Source organism: Oryx dammah, unplaced genomic scaffold (genome assembly GCF_014754425.2).
Source record: "Oryx dammah isolate SB20612 unplaced genomic scaffold, SCBI_Odam_1.1 HiC_scaffold_21, whole genome shotgun sequence".
NCBI classification, from domain to species: Eukaryota; Metazoa; Chordata; class Mammalia; order Artiodactyla; family Bovidae; genus Oryx; species Oryx dammah.
Genome location: NW_024070205.1, coordinates 47096137 through 47118495, shown reverse-complemented (window position 1 = coordinate 47118495; position 22359 = coordinate 47096137). Strand labels below are relative to the sequence as shown.

At 36.6% G+C, this 22359-nt stretch overlaps 1 protein-coding gene across 3 annotated transcripts in view; it reads left to right on the top strand.

Moving 5' to 3' along the window:
• Positions 1-22359, top strand: part of AKT3 (AKT serine/threonine kinase 3) — a 279685-nt gene that overhangs the window by 63140 nt on the left and 194186 nt on the right. For 2 of the 3 annotated variants that reach the window (XR_005725001.1, XM_040263595.1), the window contains exon 1: positions 13272-13583. The exons of the other annotated variant lie outside the window; for it this stretch is intronic. Coding sequence is in view for 1 of the 2 variants with exons in the window: in XM_040263595.1 (XP_040119529.1) it covers positions 13532-13583 (52 nt within the window). In the remaining variant the exon portion in view is untranslated. Of the gene's footprint in view, positions 1-13271; positions 13584-22359 lie in introns of those variants that run through there. 3 annotated transcript variants of the gene reach the window in all.

Here is a 22359-nt window from a genome sequence, read left to right as displayed (position 1 = left end):
TCTGTTGGCTCTTCAAAATGTATGTAATTTGTATTTTCATTATTATTACCTATTCTTTGCTGAACTACTTTTAGGTCATCTGAGTGCTCCTCTCTGTGATCCCATAAACCTTGTGTGTTCTCCATAGTCAGAGCAGTGTATGTTCTCCTTTATCAGAGTTCAGGCTCTTTGGGGCTGAGATTGGATTTTATTCATGCTAGGACCATAGTACATGAGACACAGAAATATTCATTAAATTGTTAATTGAATTCTAATCTGTTTACCTACTGTATTCTAGCAATATCTACCTAAGGTCTTGTCTTCGTACATCCTATGTAAAGTACTCCTTGAGAATCCAGTAAAAGTGGTACAGCCTCTATCAATGTGCCCTGTAAATTTCTGTCATAGAACTTATTGAAATCTAAAATTATTGTTTATTTTCTTTTTTATTACTTTTCTCCCCCTTTGACTGTATTTCCTGTGATAGTAGGGACCATGACAGTTTTATACATTTTATGTATACATTTTGGCATAACATTGCACATGGTAGGACCTTAATAAATACTTACGAATACAAATGAGTGTGCTTCCTCCTTGGTTGAGAACAGTGTACTTATCCATAATACAAATAATTTCACAACAATTATAAACCTTCGACTTGAATCTCTGTTTTATTGTTATTGGACTGATTTTTTTTTTTTTTGCCCCTCTGTGTTGTGAAGGATTGGGAAGCCTGGCATGCTGCAGTTCATGGAGTCAGAAACAGTTGGACAAGTCTTGAACGACAACTGTGTTGCTTGTAGGATCTTAGCTCCCTGACTAGGGATTGAACCCAGCAGTGAGAGCACCGGATCCTAACCACTAGGTTGCCAGAGGATTCCCAGACTAAACAGTACTTTCACTGGTGAAATGTCTGCTGCTGCTGCTGCTAAGTCACTTCAGTCATGTCCAACTCTGTGCGACCCCAGCGATGGCAGCCTACCAGGCTCTTCTGTCCCTGGGATTCTCCAGGCAAGAACATCGGAGTGGGTTGCCATTTCCTTCTCTAGTGCATGAGAGTGAAAAGTGAAAGTGAAGTTGCTCTGTCGTGTCCGACTTTGCGATCCGGAGTGCAGCCCACCAGGCTCCTCCATCCATGGGATTTTCTAAGCAAGAGTACTGGAGTGGGGTGCCATTGAAATGTCTAGTCAAACTCTTCTGCCAGATCTGAGATAGGTTCTGGGAATTCAAAGATAAATAAGAACTTTGTTCCTTACTTTTATGGGATTTTGGAATAAAGAGAAAGAAATGCTTAAGTCCCCTTGAGGTCAAGGAAAGCTTCCTAGAGGACTTCTGATATCTCTTAAGGTTTTTTAAGCTCAAAAATTATATAATTCATAGGAGTCATTTTCCCTGGCAGTAGCAAAAGATTTCAGTAATCACTAAGAAAAGACTTATTGCTACCAGCAGGAAATTGTTGGCTGTTCCTATGGCTGCCCTCATTCTGATTGACTTGAATGTTTATTTCAACCTAGAAGTAGTGACTTTGGAATTTAAATGTTGTTCCTTACTAGATAGAGATGATTTTTAGGTTATCCATTATTTTTAGGTTATCCATTATTTTGTTAACTGAGATAACTGAAAGGAGAATTCAGCTTTGTTGTATGTGGCTTTACTGAACCCAGTGCAAGCTTTCCGTATTTGTGGTTGGTTTGGAAGGAATGATGCTAAAGCTGAAGCTCCAGTACTTTGGACACCTCATGCGAGGAGTTGACTTATTGGAAAAGACTCTGATGCTGGGAGAAATTGGGGGCAGGAGGAGAAGGGGACGACAGAGGATGAGATGGCTGGATGGCATCACTGACTCCATGGACTTGAGTCTGAGTGAACTCCGGGAGATGGTGATGGACAGGGAGGCCTGGCGTGCTGCGAGTCATGGGGTCGTAAAGAGTCGGACATAACTGAGCGACTGAACTGAACTGAACTGAACTGAACTAACAAAGGAATTAGGAAATACTTGCCCTTGCCACTATTAATACACTATTTTTTTTGACTTATTTATACGACTAATTTACTTATTTTTGTTTTCTCTTTCATTCCCGTTAGAAGGTAAGCTCTGTGAGAACAGAATTTTTGTCTGTGGTGTTCATTGCTCTATAAATATTTGTGGAATGGGTACTTATGAAGTCCATTGGTAGCCTTAATGGAGTAGTTTATATAAAATAGTGGGGATGGAAACTGGTTTATATGGTTGAGGATAGCCTGAACTGATAGTGATCTAAAAATCAAACAGGAATAGATTTTTTTCTCCTTTTAAAACAGTTGATAAAGAATATTTTTGAAAATTCCCTTCTTAGCCAGTTTCTTTTTACTGCTGATAGATTATAAAATCTATAAAATTAACATGTTCTATTAGATTTCTTTTTTGTAATTTATATATAAACTAGTTCTAATCACTAAATTCATTTATTACCATAAGTCATATGCCCTCAACTTGTTAAGACTTTTTAGATTTTTGAAAAAAATGAAAATTTTAGGTATTTTCTTCTTTAACCTAAACCTAGATGTGAAGTGATGTATCAGTAAGTAGTTTTAGACCTTAGATTAATTTTATTTTTTAAAGTTAACTAAGCAAATGTGTACCAAAAGTAAATATGTATATAAATGACTTTACATTATTCAGAATTCTAAAATTAGACATCTGTCTAATGAATGTGGTTCTGCATGTTGCTAAATAATTAATAGTAATTAAAAGGTTAAATATAAGCTGAAGAAAGCTTTGAATTTTGAAATGTTTGTAACAGCTAGTAAAATGACTGATGCAGACGTTTTTGTCAAAGTTGAAAAAGTTAGAGCTAATTAATTTCTTGGGAGACATATGATGGAATTGTAGGTGTGATAACATATTTGAGTAACATATGGTAGTTATGGGGCACCTTTCTAATGATTGAGCACCAGTTAAATATAGACTTTTTGGGTTGTTTTTCTTTTATTATCATTCTTTGTTAATGTGTATTTTTAAAGTAAGTTTGCTTTCTGGAAGTCAGTACTCAGGATTTAATGATTTATATTTAAAATATTATCATGAATACTTTTTTCTAAATTGACATATATTTAGTAAAAATTTTTGTTAAAAGTACAGCCATTTTTTCCCCCTCAGCATGTGTATGTATTATATTTAACGTGATTAAACTAATCCAGAGTTTAGGGGATTATACTCTCAGTACACATTGTTTAACTCAGATTACCCTTGAATGAAGATTTCCCCCAAATATTTTATGGTTACTTTTGATATATTAATATAAACAGCACATATCTGGAGGCGGGCATGGTAACCCATTCCAGTGTTCTTGCCTGGGGAGTCTCCATGGACAGAGGAGCCTGGTGGACTACAGTCCATGGGGTCGCAAAGAGTTGGAGACAACTGAATGACTAAGCACAGCACAGCACATATAGATATGTATGTATTTTTTTACTTTAGCTGTGTTTTTCTCTCATAAGGATTCAGTGTTTGCATTTTGACTAATTTCCTTCCTTCCAGTCTTACTTTCTGAATACTGCTTGATTATGATAGCAGATTAAAAAAAGAACTAACCATTCTGTTACTAAAATAGTGTCTTACACCTTGGTAGAGGAAATTTTGAGTTAAGAATTTTGCAAATAGAGACAAGTAATGACTTAGAGATTTTTGTTTTCCCTCTTTTAAAAGTTGGATTTTTACCAACATTTGTATGATTATAATCTAATGTCTAAATCTAAAGTTTTCTATCATTCAAAAATCTGTAGAGTAAAACAAATTCAGGATGGAAACGCTTCTGTTGTGCTGCAGAGCCAGCCGCTGGAGGGTGTTCAAATTAATTTCTCTTGATCTCAGTATTCTGCTGATTTGTTAGGTTGATGGAATGAAATATAAATGGGAAGGCTGTGCACTCTTTTTAAACTTTTTATTTTTTACTGGGGTATTGTCGATGAACAATGTTACGATAGTTTCAGACGAATAGAGAAGGTACTCAGCCATATTCCCCCAAACTCCCCTCCTGTCAGATGGTGATGGAACACTGAACAAAGTTCCATGTGCTGTACAGTAAGTCCTTGTGGTTATCCATTTTAAATATAGTGGTCACACACAATTTTAAGAGACAATTAATTAATTACTGGGTTCCTAAAACACTATGGTACTTTGGAGACAAAACTGTATGCATTAAAATCTATTTCCCAGGGGAGTTCCTTGGCAGTTGTCAACTAAGAAAAGATGCACAATGTGAGAGTTGCAAAAGTTTTATTTGGGGCAAAATGAGGCTGCAAGAGTTGACTCATTGGAAAAGACTCTCATGCTGGGAGGGATTGGGGGCAGGAGGAGAAGGGGACGACAGAGGATGAGATGGCTGGATGGCATCATTGACTCGATGGACGTGAGTCTGAGTGAACTCTGGGAGTTGGTGATGGACAGGGAGGCCTGGCGTGCTGCGATTCATGGGGTCGTAAAGAGTCGGACACGACTGAGCAACTGAACTGAGGACACGACTGAGCAGCTGAACTGAACTGAACTGAGGCTGCAGCCTGGGAGACAGCACCTCAGATAGCTCTGAGACGCTGCTACAAGGCTCTGCTTTTTTATGTCATCTGATACTAAACGAAAAGTGGTATTTGCATCTAAAATGAAACAAATTGAGAGGGAATATGACTTTAAACCTTAAAGGAAAGTGAATTGAGAGTCGCTCAGTCCTGTCTGACTCTTCGTGACCACCATGGACTATACAGTCCTTGGAATTCTCTAGGCCAGAATACTGGAGTGAGTATCCTTCTCCTTCTCCAGGGGATCTTTCCAACCCAGGGATCAAACTCAGGTCTCCTGCATTGCAGGCGGTTCTTTACCAGCTTAGCCACAAGGGAAGCCCAGGAATACTGGAGTGGGTAGCCTATCCCTTCTCCAGTGGATCTTCCTTAAACAGGAATCGATCTGGGGTCTCCTCATTGCAGGCAGATTCTCTACCAACTGAGCTATGGTGATGTGTAAATTCTAGAATTATGAAGGAGGTAAATATAATATTCCTTTGGATTCTCATCTAGAAATTATTCAGAATATTACTTTATATATATATATATATTTGTGCCTGCCAAATCAGTTTAATATCATACAACTTATAGCTCAGTAAAGCTGAAAAAGTCTTTGAAATATGTTGAAAATTGTATGATACACAGTTGGCAGTTTGTCATTTCATGTATATAGGAAACTGTTTCCCTTTAATTCTTTTAATAATCTTACATAAAAATTTACATAGAGTTAGAGGATCTAGCATTTCTAGAAGCCTCCCAACTTGTTTTACTAAACATTTTTTATATTACCACAGTTGTTTTTATTTAAATTTGAATATTCTACAAAGAATTTTGGTATGGACATCTGTTCTATGACTTCTTCCTTATTCTGCTGCTGCTGCTGCTAAGTCGCTTCAGTCGTGTCCGACTCTGTGCTGAATCTATTGCAAAGTTTTCCTTGTCAGTTGGGGACTGCTGGAGAATTTTGCTCCAGCTGGGCTCTGAACTTAAGCCTTAAGTTAATAATAAAGGTGAACTTTCAAGTGACTTACAATAAACTTACTTTCTCATTAATTTAAATTTTTGTAAAATTTCGATTATTACATAGTTACCTGTGAATACTGAGTCTTAAAGATAGCAGGATTTTCTGTGTATAGCTTACCAGTTTGAAAAATGAAGTTAGAGGTTTATTTTGGGCCTGTGAACTTTAAATAATTTAATTGGCAGGATTGTTAATGGTGATTAGAATCTCCAGAAACAAAATCCTAGTGAATAAACTCTTCACTTTTGAGAACTAGCAGTAAAATGATGATATAGAAATTAACTGTTTGTTTTGTTAATTATCAACATAATAAACATTAAGTTGTTATAATCCATATAATTCTGGTAAACAATAGGCAGTATTAAATGACAGATGGAAAGATGATAGTTTTTCATTCAGTAGGAAAATTTGATATTTGATTTCATTTTATAGTTGAATAATTTTTTTGCTTTCATAAGTTGTTAAAATATTTTCTATTCAGATTAAATTTGTCTCTATGTCATAAAGTAAATGACAGATATCTGTAAGCCAACATTGAATTTCACTGTAAAACTTGGCTCCAAACCTGAAAGCTATGGTTCATTCTAGAAATATTTCTGGAACAGTGAGTGAATGATTTTGGAAGATGAGATTTACATTTTAAATACAGTGTTAACAGTCTTTACCTTGCCATGCATAATTTTTGTTGCCAGATGTGCTGAGGTCAGTGTTTTAGCCATTCCTGTCTTACTTATTTTCTGAAATTACAAAGTAACTGTTGAGAGGACTTACAATCAAAAAGAAATTTTTGGAGAAAAATACATTAAGAACCTTATTAATAGTGTGGAAAATAGTCCATTTTATGGAGCATAATATGCTCTGTTACATGGAAATATTTTTTTGGATGCTTTGATAGCCATCTGTAGAGGTGAATCTTTGATTATACATAAGTCAGATAAAAAAGATAATTTTGACATTGTCTTTCCATCCTGAAATACCTTGCGTCTGTGAAATAGTGTGTTAGCTTGATCACATTATTACAAAGGAGTTTCATAGTCAGCAATTAAAAGTATGCATAGTAAATTCAGTGTTTATGGTTTTTAGTATTTTCTGTTGACATGAACGATTTTAAGAACAGATGATCATCAATCTAGCCTGAGAATAAATGATTTTCTTTTGCCTCTGCAATGAAAGACTAATTTTAATAAATGTATTTAAAATCTATCCATTTCACATATTTTATTCACTAAATATGTGCCAGAACATTTTAGAAACTCATAATTACTATGAAGCTACTACACTTAACTCTTTTGAAAGTTGGGAGAAACTGTAGATGCTTTATTCACTTTCAGTTATCAGGTATACTGACAAACATCTATTATTTTGACTTTTAAGAAATTATCTTAGCATCATAATTTCTTATGAGACATTGAATTGGACCAATTCAGGCAGCAGGAAAGATTCTGAGATAAAGGAGCTAAAATTTTGTGTGCTTTGTCTTCAATAATAAAATACTTACCATGTTTCTTAAATGAATATATATTACTCCATTCCTTAAGATGCATTCATATTACTTGCCTTGAAAAAACTGTCTCTAGATTAGATGGTATCTCTCTGTGGCTACCGTTAAATCCTTCCTGTGTATCAGGCATGGTGAGGTGTGCCTTGCATGCAGTACGCCATTTTATGTGTTTAAACGTTAAGGATCAAGTGGAGCAATATCATTAGACCTCTGACTATAGTCACAGGGGTGATCTGTGTTATTTAGGCCTATGTAGGTAACTGGGACTGTTCCTTCACAGGTACATATTGATAATGCAGCTGACAGGTGATCCACAGGGTTTTAGGAAATCTTTCCAAACCTTCGTTCCTTGCTTGACTGAATTTTCAGTAGCCAGGGAAGATTTTTTTTGTCAATTCTGAGTTTTGATGTTTGGGATTCAGTAAGTACTTAGAGTAGGTAAAGGGGAAGTGCTTACCAAAGTGGGAGCTGAGTCTTGCCTCAGTCAGCTGTTCTCCATCTATTCATTTTTTTAATTCAGTCAAATATTTATTGAGTACCTATATGTTCATGGAGCTCATATACAAGTGAGGGAAATAACCAAAAAAGAAGATAAATACATAAAACATGTGGTATGTTAGACAGTAGAGAAAAATCAAGTTTAACCATGAGCCTCCATATCTGAGGATGCATATTGCTAGGTTAGAAGCCATTGCCTCTATTAATCAGGTGTTTTCTCAACTAACAGGATGGCCCTCCTTAAGTGTAAAACTACATCGTGTAGCTATAGTGCAGTTTGGGAGTATCAGGGTAAATTGTTTAGAAGTATCATGATATAAACGTGAGGTGCCTTCATTAATGTAGGAGATGCATTCTAACCACACTGTTTATTGTCTAAAGAAATAATATTTAATCCATAGAAGTTTGTTCCTTTATATCTTAGAAGTCTAGCTACCTTGCTGATAGGTGTGATTATAAAATAGCAACTGATTCTCTTAAGATACACATAAAATTGAGCATCTTTATATAGAGACTTATGGTTATTGGTTTACGTTTACTTCATTTTCCCCTCATCTCTTAACATACTTTCCCTCATTTAAAAATATATTGTGTTTGAAGTGAAGTGAAGTGAAAGTCGCTCAGTCGTGTCCAACTCTTTGTGACCCCATGGACTATACAGTCCATGGCATTCTCCAGGCCAGAATACTGGAGTGGGTAGCCTTTCCGTTCTCCAGGGGATTTTCCCAACCCAGGGATCGAATCCAGGTCTCCTGCATTGCAGGCAGATTCTTTACCAGCTGAGCCACAAGGGAAGCCCAAGAATACTGGAGTGGGTAGCCTATCCCTTCTCCAGCATAATTTCTGGACTCAGGAATTGAACCAGGGTCTCCTGCATTGCAGGCAGATTCTTTACCAACTGAGCTATCAGGGAAGCCCATGTTGTGTTTAAAAATGTAATATTTCAATCAGAGCAGTGCTTCAAACATGAATTTACAGTAAGATGGAAGATTATGAATTGATTTTGTATCTGCCAGTTGCTTCAGAGGCCTTAGCAGTTCAAGGAGCACCTTAATGTAAGTGTGTTCCCATCTCAAAGGCTGATTGTTCTCTATGTCAAGAAAACTGTTCCCCCATATATCTCCATCTAGCTTCCTCATATCTTTTCAATTTTCCTTAAAAATCACCTTCGCAATGGCAGCCATCCTGGTTTACCTTATCTAAAACTTTAGCTCCCCTATCCTCTCCAAACTCTTTATATTCCTTCCTTGACTGTTTTGTGTTTTTCTCCTTAGCACTTACCAGTACTTAACATTTTATGTATTCTTTTCTCCTCCATTAAAATATAGAGCTCATGAGCAGTGATTTTTGTTCATTTTTTTTCCTATTATATTCCCAGTGCCTGCCATAGAATGGAGCACTCAGTATTTATTGAGTTTTAGCAAATGAATACAATTTATCACTAGAACCTATTAAGAGCTTTAGTTGTTCAATAAATCTGTATCAAAATGCAAATAGGGAATACAAAACAAAATATAAAAACCTTCACATTTAATTTATTTTTTAATTTATATTGTGAAGTAATTTTAAACTAACAGAAAAGTTGTAAGAATATTTCAGAGAATTAGAATAATTTAGAAGAATATTTCTTCCCTGATCCATTTGAGTATAGGATACCTTATTATCTCTGCCTACTTTGATGAATTTTTCTTAGAATCAAGGACATTCTCATACATAAAAGCGTTGAACTATTAAGAAATTAATATTGATACATCAGTCACTACTATCTAATCCTCACATTGTCTCCATTGTTCTTTGAGCACATGCTTACTATCTGCACAAGATACTCTAAGATCATCTTGCTGTATCCCCACCGTAGCTCTGGAATCAGTATGCTCCAAGGAGTCATATTTGTGTGTATTTAGACCTGAAAATGTTTGTACTAGTTGTTTTCGTTCATTGTATTGGGTGCCCGTGTTCTCAAGCCCTTTCAGTACATAGTTAGGAAGTATCTGCGTCTATGTGTGTACATGTATATGTATGTGTATATATACATTTATATGTATATTTGTGCGTGGTGTACCGTCATTTCAGTCATGTCTGACTCTTTGTGACCCCATGGACTGTAGTGCCTCTGTCTGTGGAAATTCCCAGGCAAGAATATTGGAGTGGGTTGCCTGCCATTTCCTTTTCCAGGGGATCTTCCTGACCCAGGGGTCAAACCCAGATCTCCTGCATTGCAGGCAGATCCTTTATGATCTGAGCAACCAGGGAAGTTCTCTAGATGTCGTCAAATGTCCACCAGGGATGAGGAGCAAAATCGCCACTCCTGGTTGAGTGCTGCTGATCACGGAACTTAAAATACAGACACAGGTATTAAACAGCTAGTCATGTAAATATACTTATTTATTTATGATAAATATATTCATTTTATATATACAGTTATCCATTGTGATAAATGCTAATTACGATAAGTACAAAGAGCCAAGAAAAATGAAAACTCCATATTGAAAACCAGTGAAAGCTTTTATACATTATATATTAGGTACTTGATGTAAGTAAGTAAATTTTAGACATGGTCTTTAGATGTAGGATGACTCTACAATGTATTATACAAAATAGGATTTTAGGAGTGTCAGAAGTAGAAATGAGGCAAATCCTACATAAGGACTTAATAGTCTACTTCCAAGCTTCTGTAATCTACTCAGGAAAAAGACCAATATATGAAACATATAGAGAATAATTCAAGGAAATAGGAAATAAGCACTAAACTTTTTCAGATATTGGACATTCCTGGTGGCTCAGATGGTTAAGAATCTGCTTGCAATGCAGGAGACCTGGGTTCAGTCCCTGGGTTGGGAACATCTGGAGAAGGGAATGGCTACCCACTCCAGTATTCTTGCCTGGAGAATTCCATGGACAGAGGAACCTGGCGGGCTATAGTCCACAGGGTCGCAGAGTCGGACACTGACTGAGCGACTAACACCACCTTGTTTTATATTAGTATAAGAAGTGGTTCATTGCTATTTCTCCATTTGACTTTATAGAAGGCTTCATGAAGAAAGATGGGATTCTAGGTCTAAAGTTCTTGCTGTCCTCTCTAATATGACTCAACTGTTCCTGTTCAGCTCTGCTACATAATTTTCTAACCTGTTGAAGTTTGAATTTGATGTAGCAAAAAGAGACCTGCTGGGGAGTCTTGATGAGGAATGTAACATGATGAAATGATTATCTGTTCTGGTAGAAACCATTCCTTTGTATACCAGCCTTCATAGGATCAAAGTTGGGTTTTAAGAGAACAATATTAGGTGAACTACCAAGTATATATACTGAAAGAAAAATTTTTTCTTACACCAATATGTAAGTCTCTTATAAAAAACAAATCTCCAAGGATTATTCTCATATCAGCTTATCTTCATATTCCCTGTTTTTGTAAATTAAACGTTGCTTATATTTTAATTTCATATACTACTTAAGGCCCTATAAGTTATTATTATAACTTGAAGCTAGTAGCCAAGATATTTACTGTGTTGGCCAAAAAGTTTCTTTGGTTTCTAAGTGAAAATAAAAGATACATTTTTTTCATTTTCACCAGGACCACCATTGAATAATGTATTGACCATTTTGTTTCACTGCCTTCTGGTATTTTTCAGGCAACTTCATAATTCCATCCTCCCAAAACAGTTTATCTTTTTGAGCAAAGAATTGTTCCAGGTGCCTTTTACAGTCTTCGAAGGAGTTGAAATTTTTTCAGTTAAGGGAATTTTGTAAAGACCAAGATAAGTGGAAATATGAAGGTTTAATGTCTGATGAATATGGCAGATGAATCAGAACTTCCCAGCCAAGCTGGAAGAGTTTTTGCTTGGCCACCAAAGAAACATGATCTTGCATTATCCTGTTGGAAGATTATGCATTTTCTGTTGACTAATTCCAGACACTTTTTGTCATGTGCTGCCTTCAACTGGTCTAACTGGGAGCAGTACTTGGAATTGATCGTTTGGTTTTCCAGAAGGAGCTCATAATAGAGGACTCCCTTCCAATCCTACTATAAACACATCATCTTCTTTGGTTGAAGACTGACCTTTGGTGTGGTTGGTAGTGGTTCATTTCCCTTGTCCCATGATCTCTTCCATTTTGTGTTATCCACTTTTCATTGTCTGTCATAATTTGTTTTAAAAACGGAATGTCTTTGTTGCTATAAGTAGAGAATCTCACGCAGAAATATGGTCAAGAATTTTTTTTTTTAACTTAGGTGGAACCCAAACATCCAAACAATTAACACAACAAAGCTTGAGGAAGGTGATTTTCAATGCTTGATTTGAATATTTTGAGTATATTGATTATCTCCTATGTGGTATAATGTGGATTGTTTTCAATTAATGTATCAATTTGATCACTATCAACTTCAACTGGTCCACAGCCTGACTATGGAGTATTGTCCGACTAGGAATCTCCCACACAAAACTTCACAAACCAGTTTTGACACTTTGATCAGTGGCAGCACCTTCTCTGCACACTGCACAAATCTTTTTTTTTTTTTTTTTTTTGCTTTTCAGTTGCATTTTTACCTTTCTTGAGATAATAAAGCATAATATGCCAAAATGTTGCTTTTTTCTTCTATCTTTAATGTTAAAATGGCTACACAAAAATTAACTAATTTTGATTTTTAAACAGATGTACAGTGAGATGACAGCTATCACAATACAATCTAACAAAATTGTGTTGAATGAAATTAAAGACACCTGAACTTTGACTATGTGGATCACAATAAACTGGAAAATTCTGAAAGAGATGGGAATACCAGACCACCTTACCTGCCTCTTAAGAAACCTATATGCAGGTCAGGAAGCAACAGTTAGAACTGGACATGGAACAACAGACTGGTTCCAAATAGGAAAAGGAGTACGTCAAGGCTGTATATTGTCATCCTGCTTATTTAACTTCTATGCAGAGTACATCATGAGAAACGCTGGGCTGGAAGAAGCACAAGCTGGAATCAAGATTGCAGGAGGAAATATCAATAACCTCAGATATGCAGATGACACCACCCTTATGGCAGAAAGTGAAGAGGAACTAAAAAGCCTCTTGATGAAAGTGAAAGAGGAGAGTGAAACAGTTGGCTTAAAGCTCAACATTCAGAAAACGAAGATCATGGCATCTGGTCCCATCACTTCATGGGAAATGGATGGGGAAACAGTGGAAACAGTGTCAGACTTTATTTTGGGGGGCTCCAAAATCACTGCAGATGGTGATTGCAGCCATGAAGTTAAAAGACACTTACTCCTTGGAAGAAAAGTTATGACCAACCTAGATAGCATATTCAAAAGCAGAGACATTACTTTGCCAACAAAGGTCCGTCTAGTCAAGGCTATGGTTTTTCCAGTGGTCTTGTATGGATGTGAGAGTTGGACTGTGAAGAACACTGAGTGCCGAAGAATTGATGCTTTTGAACTGTGGTGTTGGAGAAGACTGTTGAGAGTCCCTTGGACTGCAAGGAGATCCAACCAGTCCATTCTGAAGGAGATCAGCCCTGGGTGTTCATTGGAAGGAATGATGCTGAAGCTGAAACTCCAGTACTTTTGGCCACCTCATGTGAAGAGTTGACTCATTGGAAAAGACCCTGATGCTGGGAGGGATTGGGGGCAGGAGGAGAAGGGGACGACAGAGGATAAGATGGCTGGATGGCATCACTGACTGGATGGATGTGAGTCTGAGTGAACTCCGGGAGTTGGTGATGGGCAGGGAGGCCTGGCGTGCTGTGATTCATGGGGTCGCAAAGAGTTGGACAGGACTGAGCACTGAACTGAATTGAACTGAATGCTACTAGAGCCATTTTGTGGAAAAACCCCAACTTTCTGGACAACTCAATAAAAATTTAAAAGGTTTAGGCATAGCTGGTAAAGGGAAGATCATAAACTTTGAAATATGGAGCATTTGGGGAAGTTACAGCAGATCAAGATGGTACAACATGATGGAAGAGGCATGAATTTTTTGAAACTGATAGAAATAATATATGGATGTGGGAGAAAAAATATGTATTGGAAAAGGTTGCAGGAAAATATGCCAAAGGTTCACTTACCCATTTCAGATATTTGCTTTCTGCCAATTTTGTGCCTGAGAAGAGGGATGGAAACTTTAACTTCCTTTCCCCCATCATTCGTTCCAAGGATCTTTATTTAAGGCTGCTTTAGTTGGTACAGGGCTTCCCTGGTAATGTAGCTGGTAAAGAATCTGCAGTATGGGAGACTTAAGTTCTATTCACGGGTTGGGAAGATCCCGTGGAGAAGGCATAGGCTACCCACTCCAGTATTTTTGCCTGGAGAACCCCCATGGGCAGAGAGGAGCCTGGTGGGCTACAGTCCATGGGGTTGCAAAGAATCGGACAAGACTGAGCTACTAGGCACAGCACAGCACAGTATCTCAAGAGGGACTGAAACACAAGAATAAAACTCTTGGGACTTCCCTGGTGACTCAGGTGGTAAAGAATCTGCCTGCAATGCAGAAGGCCCAGTTTCGATCCCTGGGTCTGATTAGGATTATTTAACAAAGTTAAATATACCTTTGTGATGACACCCTTAAATTTAATAACAGCATTATTCTCTGGAACAAAGCAGTCAGGGTACCCAAAAGCTACCCCTGAAGTTAAAGTGTAAAAGACCAGTTAGAAACCTGCAAAGTGTTTTTATTATTTTAAAGTTTAAAATCTATTGAGTTTGAAAAAATAAAATTAAAAGTTGAAAACACCAAATCTAATATTGTGTATAATGGGAATGAGGTTTTTTAGAAAATTACATTTGGCAAATAATTAATGCTTAATAAGGATTAATTATTTTATCTATTTTAGGGAAAAATTAACAAACCTATTATGTGAAATCCGTGTAATGAACATGGGCAGTACATAATTTCTGTAATATTTATAGCATCAACTACAAGAAAAGGCTGAATTAGTATTATCAATTGCAAAGAACATTCGTTTCAGAATCAAAGCTATTTGTAAAGCACTGCTCATGGTCACTATAATTAATTCAACATTACAGGGCTGTTTAAAATGCCATGCCATATCACTTTACTAGATATACCTTTTAGGTGCTTATATGCTTCATTTTGGATAAATATCACCTTTTTTTGTACCTTCCGATATTGAGTAGATTTTTTTCTTAGTTGAAAATGTTCACTCGTATGCTGACTTCTGGCTTTGTACGAAAAGTAAAGAAGCTCATAGTTATTAGATTAAAAAGAGGTCACCCAGCAAGCAGTTACAAGATCCCAAAACACAGTGTTAGCCCTTGTTCAGCAGCTCATTGTGATTAGTGAACCAGGCTTCTATAAGTAAGTTCTTTCCCTTTTTCCTGGAGCCAGTGGAGTTTTGGTTGGGTGGAATATCATTGTGGATAGCAGATTGGCTTGGCAGTTGAAGATCCCCTGGGCTGAAGTTTCTAGAGGCTAGGCAACCTCCTTGAAACCTAGGAACTTAGCTCATACTACCCGTCTCAGTCCTGCTTTTCTGTGTCTCCCATATCCTTTTCTTCCCAGCCCCGTTCCCTGTGGGCTGGATCCTGTTTCAGTTGTTCGATGTGTATCTCAAGCCTGTTCCTGTAGACAAAAGTTCATTCTGCAGTGAATGTTCCTGCTTTCTCCATTTTGCATTTCTGAGTTGGAGCCCTGATATACCTCTCAGATGAGGGCACCACTCACCCTTTGACAGTGAAGCACATAGCAGAATATCCCGTCTTTGTCTTCATTAGGCTAAGGCAGAAAACAGCAAAACAAAAACAAGGATTGTATCATTTTAAAAGATGAATACAGCACTGTCCTCTCCAAAAGCAGAATGTATTATATATGTAAAATTTAGGTATATTTCTTAGACTATTACTCATTTAAGCTTTCTTTATACTTAAATCCAAACATTTGGTAGACAAGTCAGACTTATCACTGCCTTAGATGCACTTTAAAAATTCTGTAACATGAGTGGTCTTTGTTACTTGCCTTGTGGAAAGTATCTTCACATTACAGAAGTTGCATAGATACTTAAAATTTGTTGTTCTTTGTGATTCTGTAGTAATAATTTTCTGGAATTTCTTTTTTCCCTTTAGTAGGCTATCTTTGAGAAGCATTTAAAAAAATGTCTCGCTTGATGTAATTTAGAGTTATGACATGTAATTTTCACAAGTAAATTGGGTTAGAGAATTCCAAATTAATAATTTTTTCCCCCAAAATATTAACTCATTTCCTATGTGTGTTTATAACCTAATATTGTGAGTACCTAATTTATAACCAGCAACTAAGACAAAAGGAAGTTTTCTTTAAAAAAAAAAATCTAAAAATATCATTTTATTATTTCCTAGTAGTAAATTGACTGTTAAGGCTGTCTAGCCTTAATTAATAATATGTATTAAGAACCTAGTGTGTGCATGAAAAATACAGTATGTTTAGAAATAACCCCAGTTGGAGGATAAGGGCATTAAGCTCGCTATTCTTGTAAAATACTGTGTGTATCTGTGTGATCAGGAGAGAGGGCAAGAAAGGGAGGGATGGAAGAAAGGAGAGTGGCAGGATAGGGGTGCATATAGTAGTTGCAAGTAACTTGTGTGAAATAGGAAGACTTAGGACACATCTAAAGATGACAAAATATATGTTAGTATCAGTAGCGTGTAAAGTTTGGATTATTAGAGATAATGAAATTATGATTGGAAATTATTGGGGTAAATTTAAATGAAAGAGGTTTAAAGTAGTATTTTGAAGAAGCGGGGCAGATCAGCAGAATGTAAATTTGGGCTGAATTCATAGGCAGATTAATTTCCGTTTAGTAACTGAACCACTTTATTCATAGAAATAATACTTTGCCTCTTTCTATTGAAATATATGGGAGTCCATATTGCATTTAGACAGTCTGAGAAGTGTAGGCAGGGAGAGTTATGAAGGAGATTGGAAAAGATAGAAAGATTGCTGTGCCATAGAAGCTAAGCGATAGCAGTTATCCACATGTATGGATTTAAGAATGAGGCCTGAAAAGAGGTCATTAATGACAGTTTCAATAATGACCTTGTAGAGACCAGTTTCAGGAGAATAGTGATGATAAATTGCAGAGAGTTGAAGGTGGATATTGAAGAAATGGAGAAAGTCATTATACATTATTACTTTTGAGTTATTTTTGATACAAGTAAAGAAAACATTGTAGCAGGTCAAGAAAGATGCTGCTTGAATGGGGTGAGCATGTTGGTAGGTTAGGGAAAGAGAATACAGAGGGAAATTCTGACGATTCAAGGGAGATATAATCATTGACATAACAAGATTTTTATAGGTAACAGAAGAACAGAGGATAGCCCTTGAAAAGGAGAATATATACATCCTCCTTTGAAATACAGCATTCCAAATAAAGAGACTCTTTCACATGGAAAGTTGAGACCCTATGGACTGTAGCCCACCAGGCTCCTCTGTCCATGGGGATTCTCCAACAAGCCTACTTGAGTGGGTTGCCATGCCCTCCTCCAAGGGATCTTCCCAAACTAGGGATCGAACCCAAGTCTTCCACATTGCAGGCAGATCTTCACCAACTGAGCCACCAGGGAAGCCCTGAGATTATTTGCATTCAGTAGTTTCCATATTTTTTAGGAAGTAAGGTCATTACAGGATGAGAGAGTTGGCATTTAGAGGAGACAGTTTTGAATAGGGTAAAGAAGATGTCTGCTTTTTTGTAAATAATCATTATCTATTTGACTTGATAGATGGTCAAGTCAGAAAGAGATGAGTTAATTTCCCACGGTTACATGAATTATAGTGTAGTTTTTTTTTTTTTTTTGGCTTAGTTTCATGATTTAATATATCATTGCTCAGAACAGTTACATGGAAAATAGATTGAATAGCCCACTGAGAGTGATCTAATGTGTGCAGTGAAAGAAAAACTAGATGAGAAAAGTAGAGACTGACCAAGGATTCTGTAGAGAAGGAGACACGTGAATAAGGGTGGAAGGGAACTTACAGACACAGAACTGGAGATTGCAAGACTGGAAATGGTAAGTAAAAGGAAGGAGGAAGTTCAGTGGGAGTAGGAAAATTGAAATATTTGCTTAAAATACTAACGACAGAGTAGTTCATCCCTTCAACAGTATTGGAGTGCCACCCGCCCCCCACCCCATTTTGCTGGGCACTATTCTTTGCTGTTTCTTAGAAAATGAAGTACCAAATGGGTACTGTTCAACAGAGTTGCCACTAGATGTCACTGTGATTCACATGGCAAATTTAAACTACTCCTCAAGATACAGAGCTTTGAAAGTCAGATGTGCATAAATAGGCAATCTTTACAGAGTTTACACAGATTAATTAGTTCTAATCCAGGTATCTTATCTGTACAGCTACGTCCAGAGAAAACCTTTTAGGACAAAAAGCAAAGCCTGAAAATTCCATGTGATTAATACTGTCTTTGCATTATTGATTCATTTTTACTATGTTGCTGCTGCTGCTGCTAAGTCGCTCAGTCCTGTCCGACTCTGTGCGACCCCATAGACGGCAGCCCACCAGGCTCCCCCGTCCCTGGGATTCTCCAGGCAAGAACACTGAAGTGGGTTGCTATACCCTCTGCCAGGGGATCTCCCCAACCCAGGGATCAAACCCAGGTCTCCCTCATTGCAGGCTAATTCTTTACTATCTGAGCCACCAGGGAAGCCCAAGACTGGAGTGGGTAGCTTATCCCTTCTCCAGGGGATTTTCCCGACCCAGGAATGAAACTGGGATTTCCGGCATTGCAGGCAGGTTCTTTACTGTCTGAGCCACCAGGAAGTATTTCTCTAGTGAGCTTTAAATTTTTCTGAAATCCTATATTGGATTTTTGCGGGTATTTTCTTTTCTTAATACTATTTTAGTTGTTTGCCAGATTGGTTGTGGTTTTCTCGGGACTAATGAGTTTTCAAGAGGACTAACGAAGCTGCTTGTTACTAAGTGCTCAAGATTGTGCATGTCTGTACCATACTGTGACTTGAGTTTTGCTTGTGTGGCCTTTCTGTTCTCAACTCTAAGGAATGGTTAGTATCTATTCAGCTTTTTTTTTTTTAAATTTCATTCTTGTTCCCTATCCCAGATAGGATCACCAAGTAGTTCTGCTTCTTTATCTTCTTCTTCAAAGAAAGGAGTCATGTTCAGGAAGCTTATCAGACTTCTGCCTTCCCACAGGGCTTTTCAACTTGGTTCTTTCAAAACCTCTGAACAATTTTGAGCAACTTTGCAATATAATTATTTAACAGGCATGCAGAAAAACAGACAAACGGACAAACCATGTTCACTTTCTCAGAAACATGTAAACAATACCCAGGCACACTATATATGTTTCAGGATCTGTTTATAATCTTATGTTTTCATTTATGTTAGTTTTTCTTCATTAGACTGAAGAGCCTGAGGAGTGCTTAATATAAACAATTTGAAAACCATTATAGTAGAAAAAGTGTAGTCATGCTTTCTGCATGTGATATGCCTAACAATATAACACAGTGCTTTTTATATAACTCTTTTTATTGTTGACCCTTAAGTTAGCTTGTGATCTGTTATGATCTTAAATGATTTTTAGCCATTTTTGCAAAAATCTATACACTACTTTAAATTTATCTCTTGAATTTCATTGTGTTTATGGACAAAGTCAGTTTATATTTTAAGGCGATTTTCTGTGGTACTTCCCCTTGTATTATTAATACTTTCCTTTGGAAAGGCACCTGTTTGCTAGCATCATCATAATCTATAAACAAGTAGTAATCAGGAGAGCCCTTTGCATCAAGACGCCAGGAACAGAACCTCTGGCATAGAGTTGGTAAGCTGCAAAGAAGGAAACAAGCACATTATTTGGAATAACTGAAAATAGGCTGAAGATGCAAATGCAGTTTGCTTTGAGAATTTTACAAAAGATTTTTCCTTGATTGGAAAAATACTTACTTTTTCATGGATTCTTAAGACCAGATGTTTTTAGGTAATATTTTGGTCTATTAGTTGAAGATACCTTCCTTTAATGTTTAAATAAATTTCTTGAAAAAAATTATTTTGCTTTTTAGACAGGTAAACATGAACATTGCACTTACGGAGGTGTACTAGGTAGGATGGTAAACAGGAAAGGAGGTCTGTAAAAACTTCCCAGCAGTTGCATCATAATTTCACTTTCTCAAAATTGTATGGAACTAGTCATGGTTATATCCTCTGTAATAAAAAAAGCATTCAACTGTGATGCAGTAATGTTCCATTAATGAAATACTTCTGGGAATTTTCCAGTAGTCACTTTTTAATTCTTAAATTCACTTTCATAATAATTGTCAAAATGAAACTTTTTTCTGACATTTCATTTCTTTGAAGCTTTACAGTGAAAATGCTATATATTCCTTTTTAGGAATATACTCCTCTGTTGTACTGGGAATAATAAGTTTATTTAGATAATGGCCATCTACACGCTCGCCCTAATCCCTAAAGGCCTTAACCTCCATTAGGAACAAATGCAGATTTTTGTTTGCTTAAAATAGCTTCTTGGGCATGTAAAAACTCTTTTGACATCATTCTTTAGGGGCTCCCATCCTCCCAGTGGAATCACAGCCTAATACAAAAACCTTGCAGCTGGTGAGCTCCCAAAGCCCCTTGTGATGATTGTTTTTAAGCTCAACATGGCAGCTTGCAGTTGTGCCTTTCCTGTACGGGTACCCCGGCCTCATCCCACCCCTATGCTCCTGGTCTTCTAGACAGTAAGCATTCTCCAGTGGTAAAATACAGGGCTGAAAATTGCCGATGCCTTTTTCATCCTCTGTTCCTCCTAATTCTTTTTCGTTCTAAACATATCCATAAAGTTTAATGGAGATTATCAAGGGAAAGATAGTGTGACCTCTCTCACTCTCTTGTCTATCTCTCTCACTCTGTCTTCTGTGATGCCTTACTCGCTTTAACTCATTTATTAAATTTAAAAATGTCTATATCAACAAGCAGTAAGTATCCAGAGGTTACTTACGGGATTCCTTTGCTTCTCAGTAAAGTGTTCAGAATCAGAGATTGAATCTGCAGGTCTAACTATGGTCGAGTTATCAAAACTTGAAGTTTCTTCAGCTCTTATTATACTCTCTCTTTTAAAAAGTAAGTACAGGTAACCCAAGCAAGTGGCACTTAATGACTTAACTCCCTGATAAACTGGTTGACAAGAAATTGTCTCTAAAAGGTTTTTTTTTGCTTTGCTTTAACTAGCTTTATCATCTATAGGCTTGTATTGGTAATTTTTAGACCAAAAAAAAAAAAAATCACTCAAGATAAATCATGTTTATCTCATTGAAATATAAAGATAGAATATATTTAATTGATTAAATAGGATATGATTCACATATTATGAAAATATTTAGAAAATACATAACATAGCTATAATTGTGTGTGTTAGTCTCTCAGTCATGTCTGACTCTTTGTGACCCCACAGACTGTAGCCTGCTAGGCTTCTCTGTCCAGCTGTAATTGGGAAGCTCTAAAAAGACATGGAACTGATAGGCGAGTAGTAGTAATTTAACATTCAACTGATGAATGTTAAAATATGGGAAAAAAGATACAGAGAGAAATATGTTTGAATATAAAGTACTAGCTGTGTTCGAATTTAATAAAATAAAAGTTGAACTAGGAAAATAGAAGTAAAGCAAAGTGAAAAATTGTTCAGTGAAAGATCTTTTCAGTTTGATTCCACATTGGGAATTTATGCTTTTGCAGTTTGTTGGTAACGTGTATTAAAGTTATATTCCAGAGTTGGTGCAGATTTTGCTAAATTAGTTTTTTGCAGGCCTACATAATGATTTTTAAATTGAAATATAATTGACATAACATTGTATTAATGTCAGGTGTAGAACATAATGATTTTATATTTGTATATATTGTGAAATGATCACACAGTAAGTTTAATGCATTGATTTTTGAAAGTTGTTTTTGAGATAAATACTGTAAGTACTGTTGATGCTCATTTTATATAATTATTATATGCCTTGAACTCACTAAATCCAACTTGAAAGGCATCATTTAGGAAATCCCTAGAAGTGTTAAATAGTAAAATCTCCATTCCTAGTACCAGTGATCAGATGGGCAGGGAAATAGTACAGCAGTAAAATGAACAATCTCTCATTCTGGAGAGCTGAATACTAGTATCTGTTGCCACCTAGTTTTCAACCTTGAGCAAATTGCCTGTTTTTTTTTTTTTTCTTAAAAATATAAGAGGAATTGACCTAGGTCATCTCAAAAATTCCTACATGTGTTACCATAGTGTAATATTTTAAAATCAGTCTTTTTGGTGTCTTATTTTATTGTATAGATATGCCCTAAACTTGTTTTATTTTTTTACTTTCTTTCTGAATCAAATTAAAATTTAAAAAATTTTATTTATTTATTTTTACAATATTGTATTGGTTTTGCCATACATTGACATGAATCTGCCATGGGTGTACATGTGTTCCCCATCCTGAACCCCCCCCCCCCCACCTCCCTCCCCATCCCATCCCTCAGGGTCATTCCAGTGCACCAGCCCTGAGCACCCTGTATCATGCATCAAACCTGGACTGGTGGTTTGTTTCACATATGATAATTTACATGTTTCAATGCCATTCTCCCAAATCATCCCATCCTTGCCCTCTCCCACAGACTCCAAAAGACTGTTCTATACATCTATGTCTCTTTTGCTGTCTCGCTTACAGGGTTATCATCACTATCTCTCTAAATTCCATATATATATGCGTTAGTATACTGTATTAGTGTTTTTCTTTCTGGCTTACTTCATTCTGTATAATCAGCTCCAGTTTCATCCACCTCATTAGAACGGATTCAAATATATTCTTTTTAATGGCTGAGTAATACTCCATTGTGTATA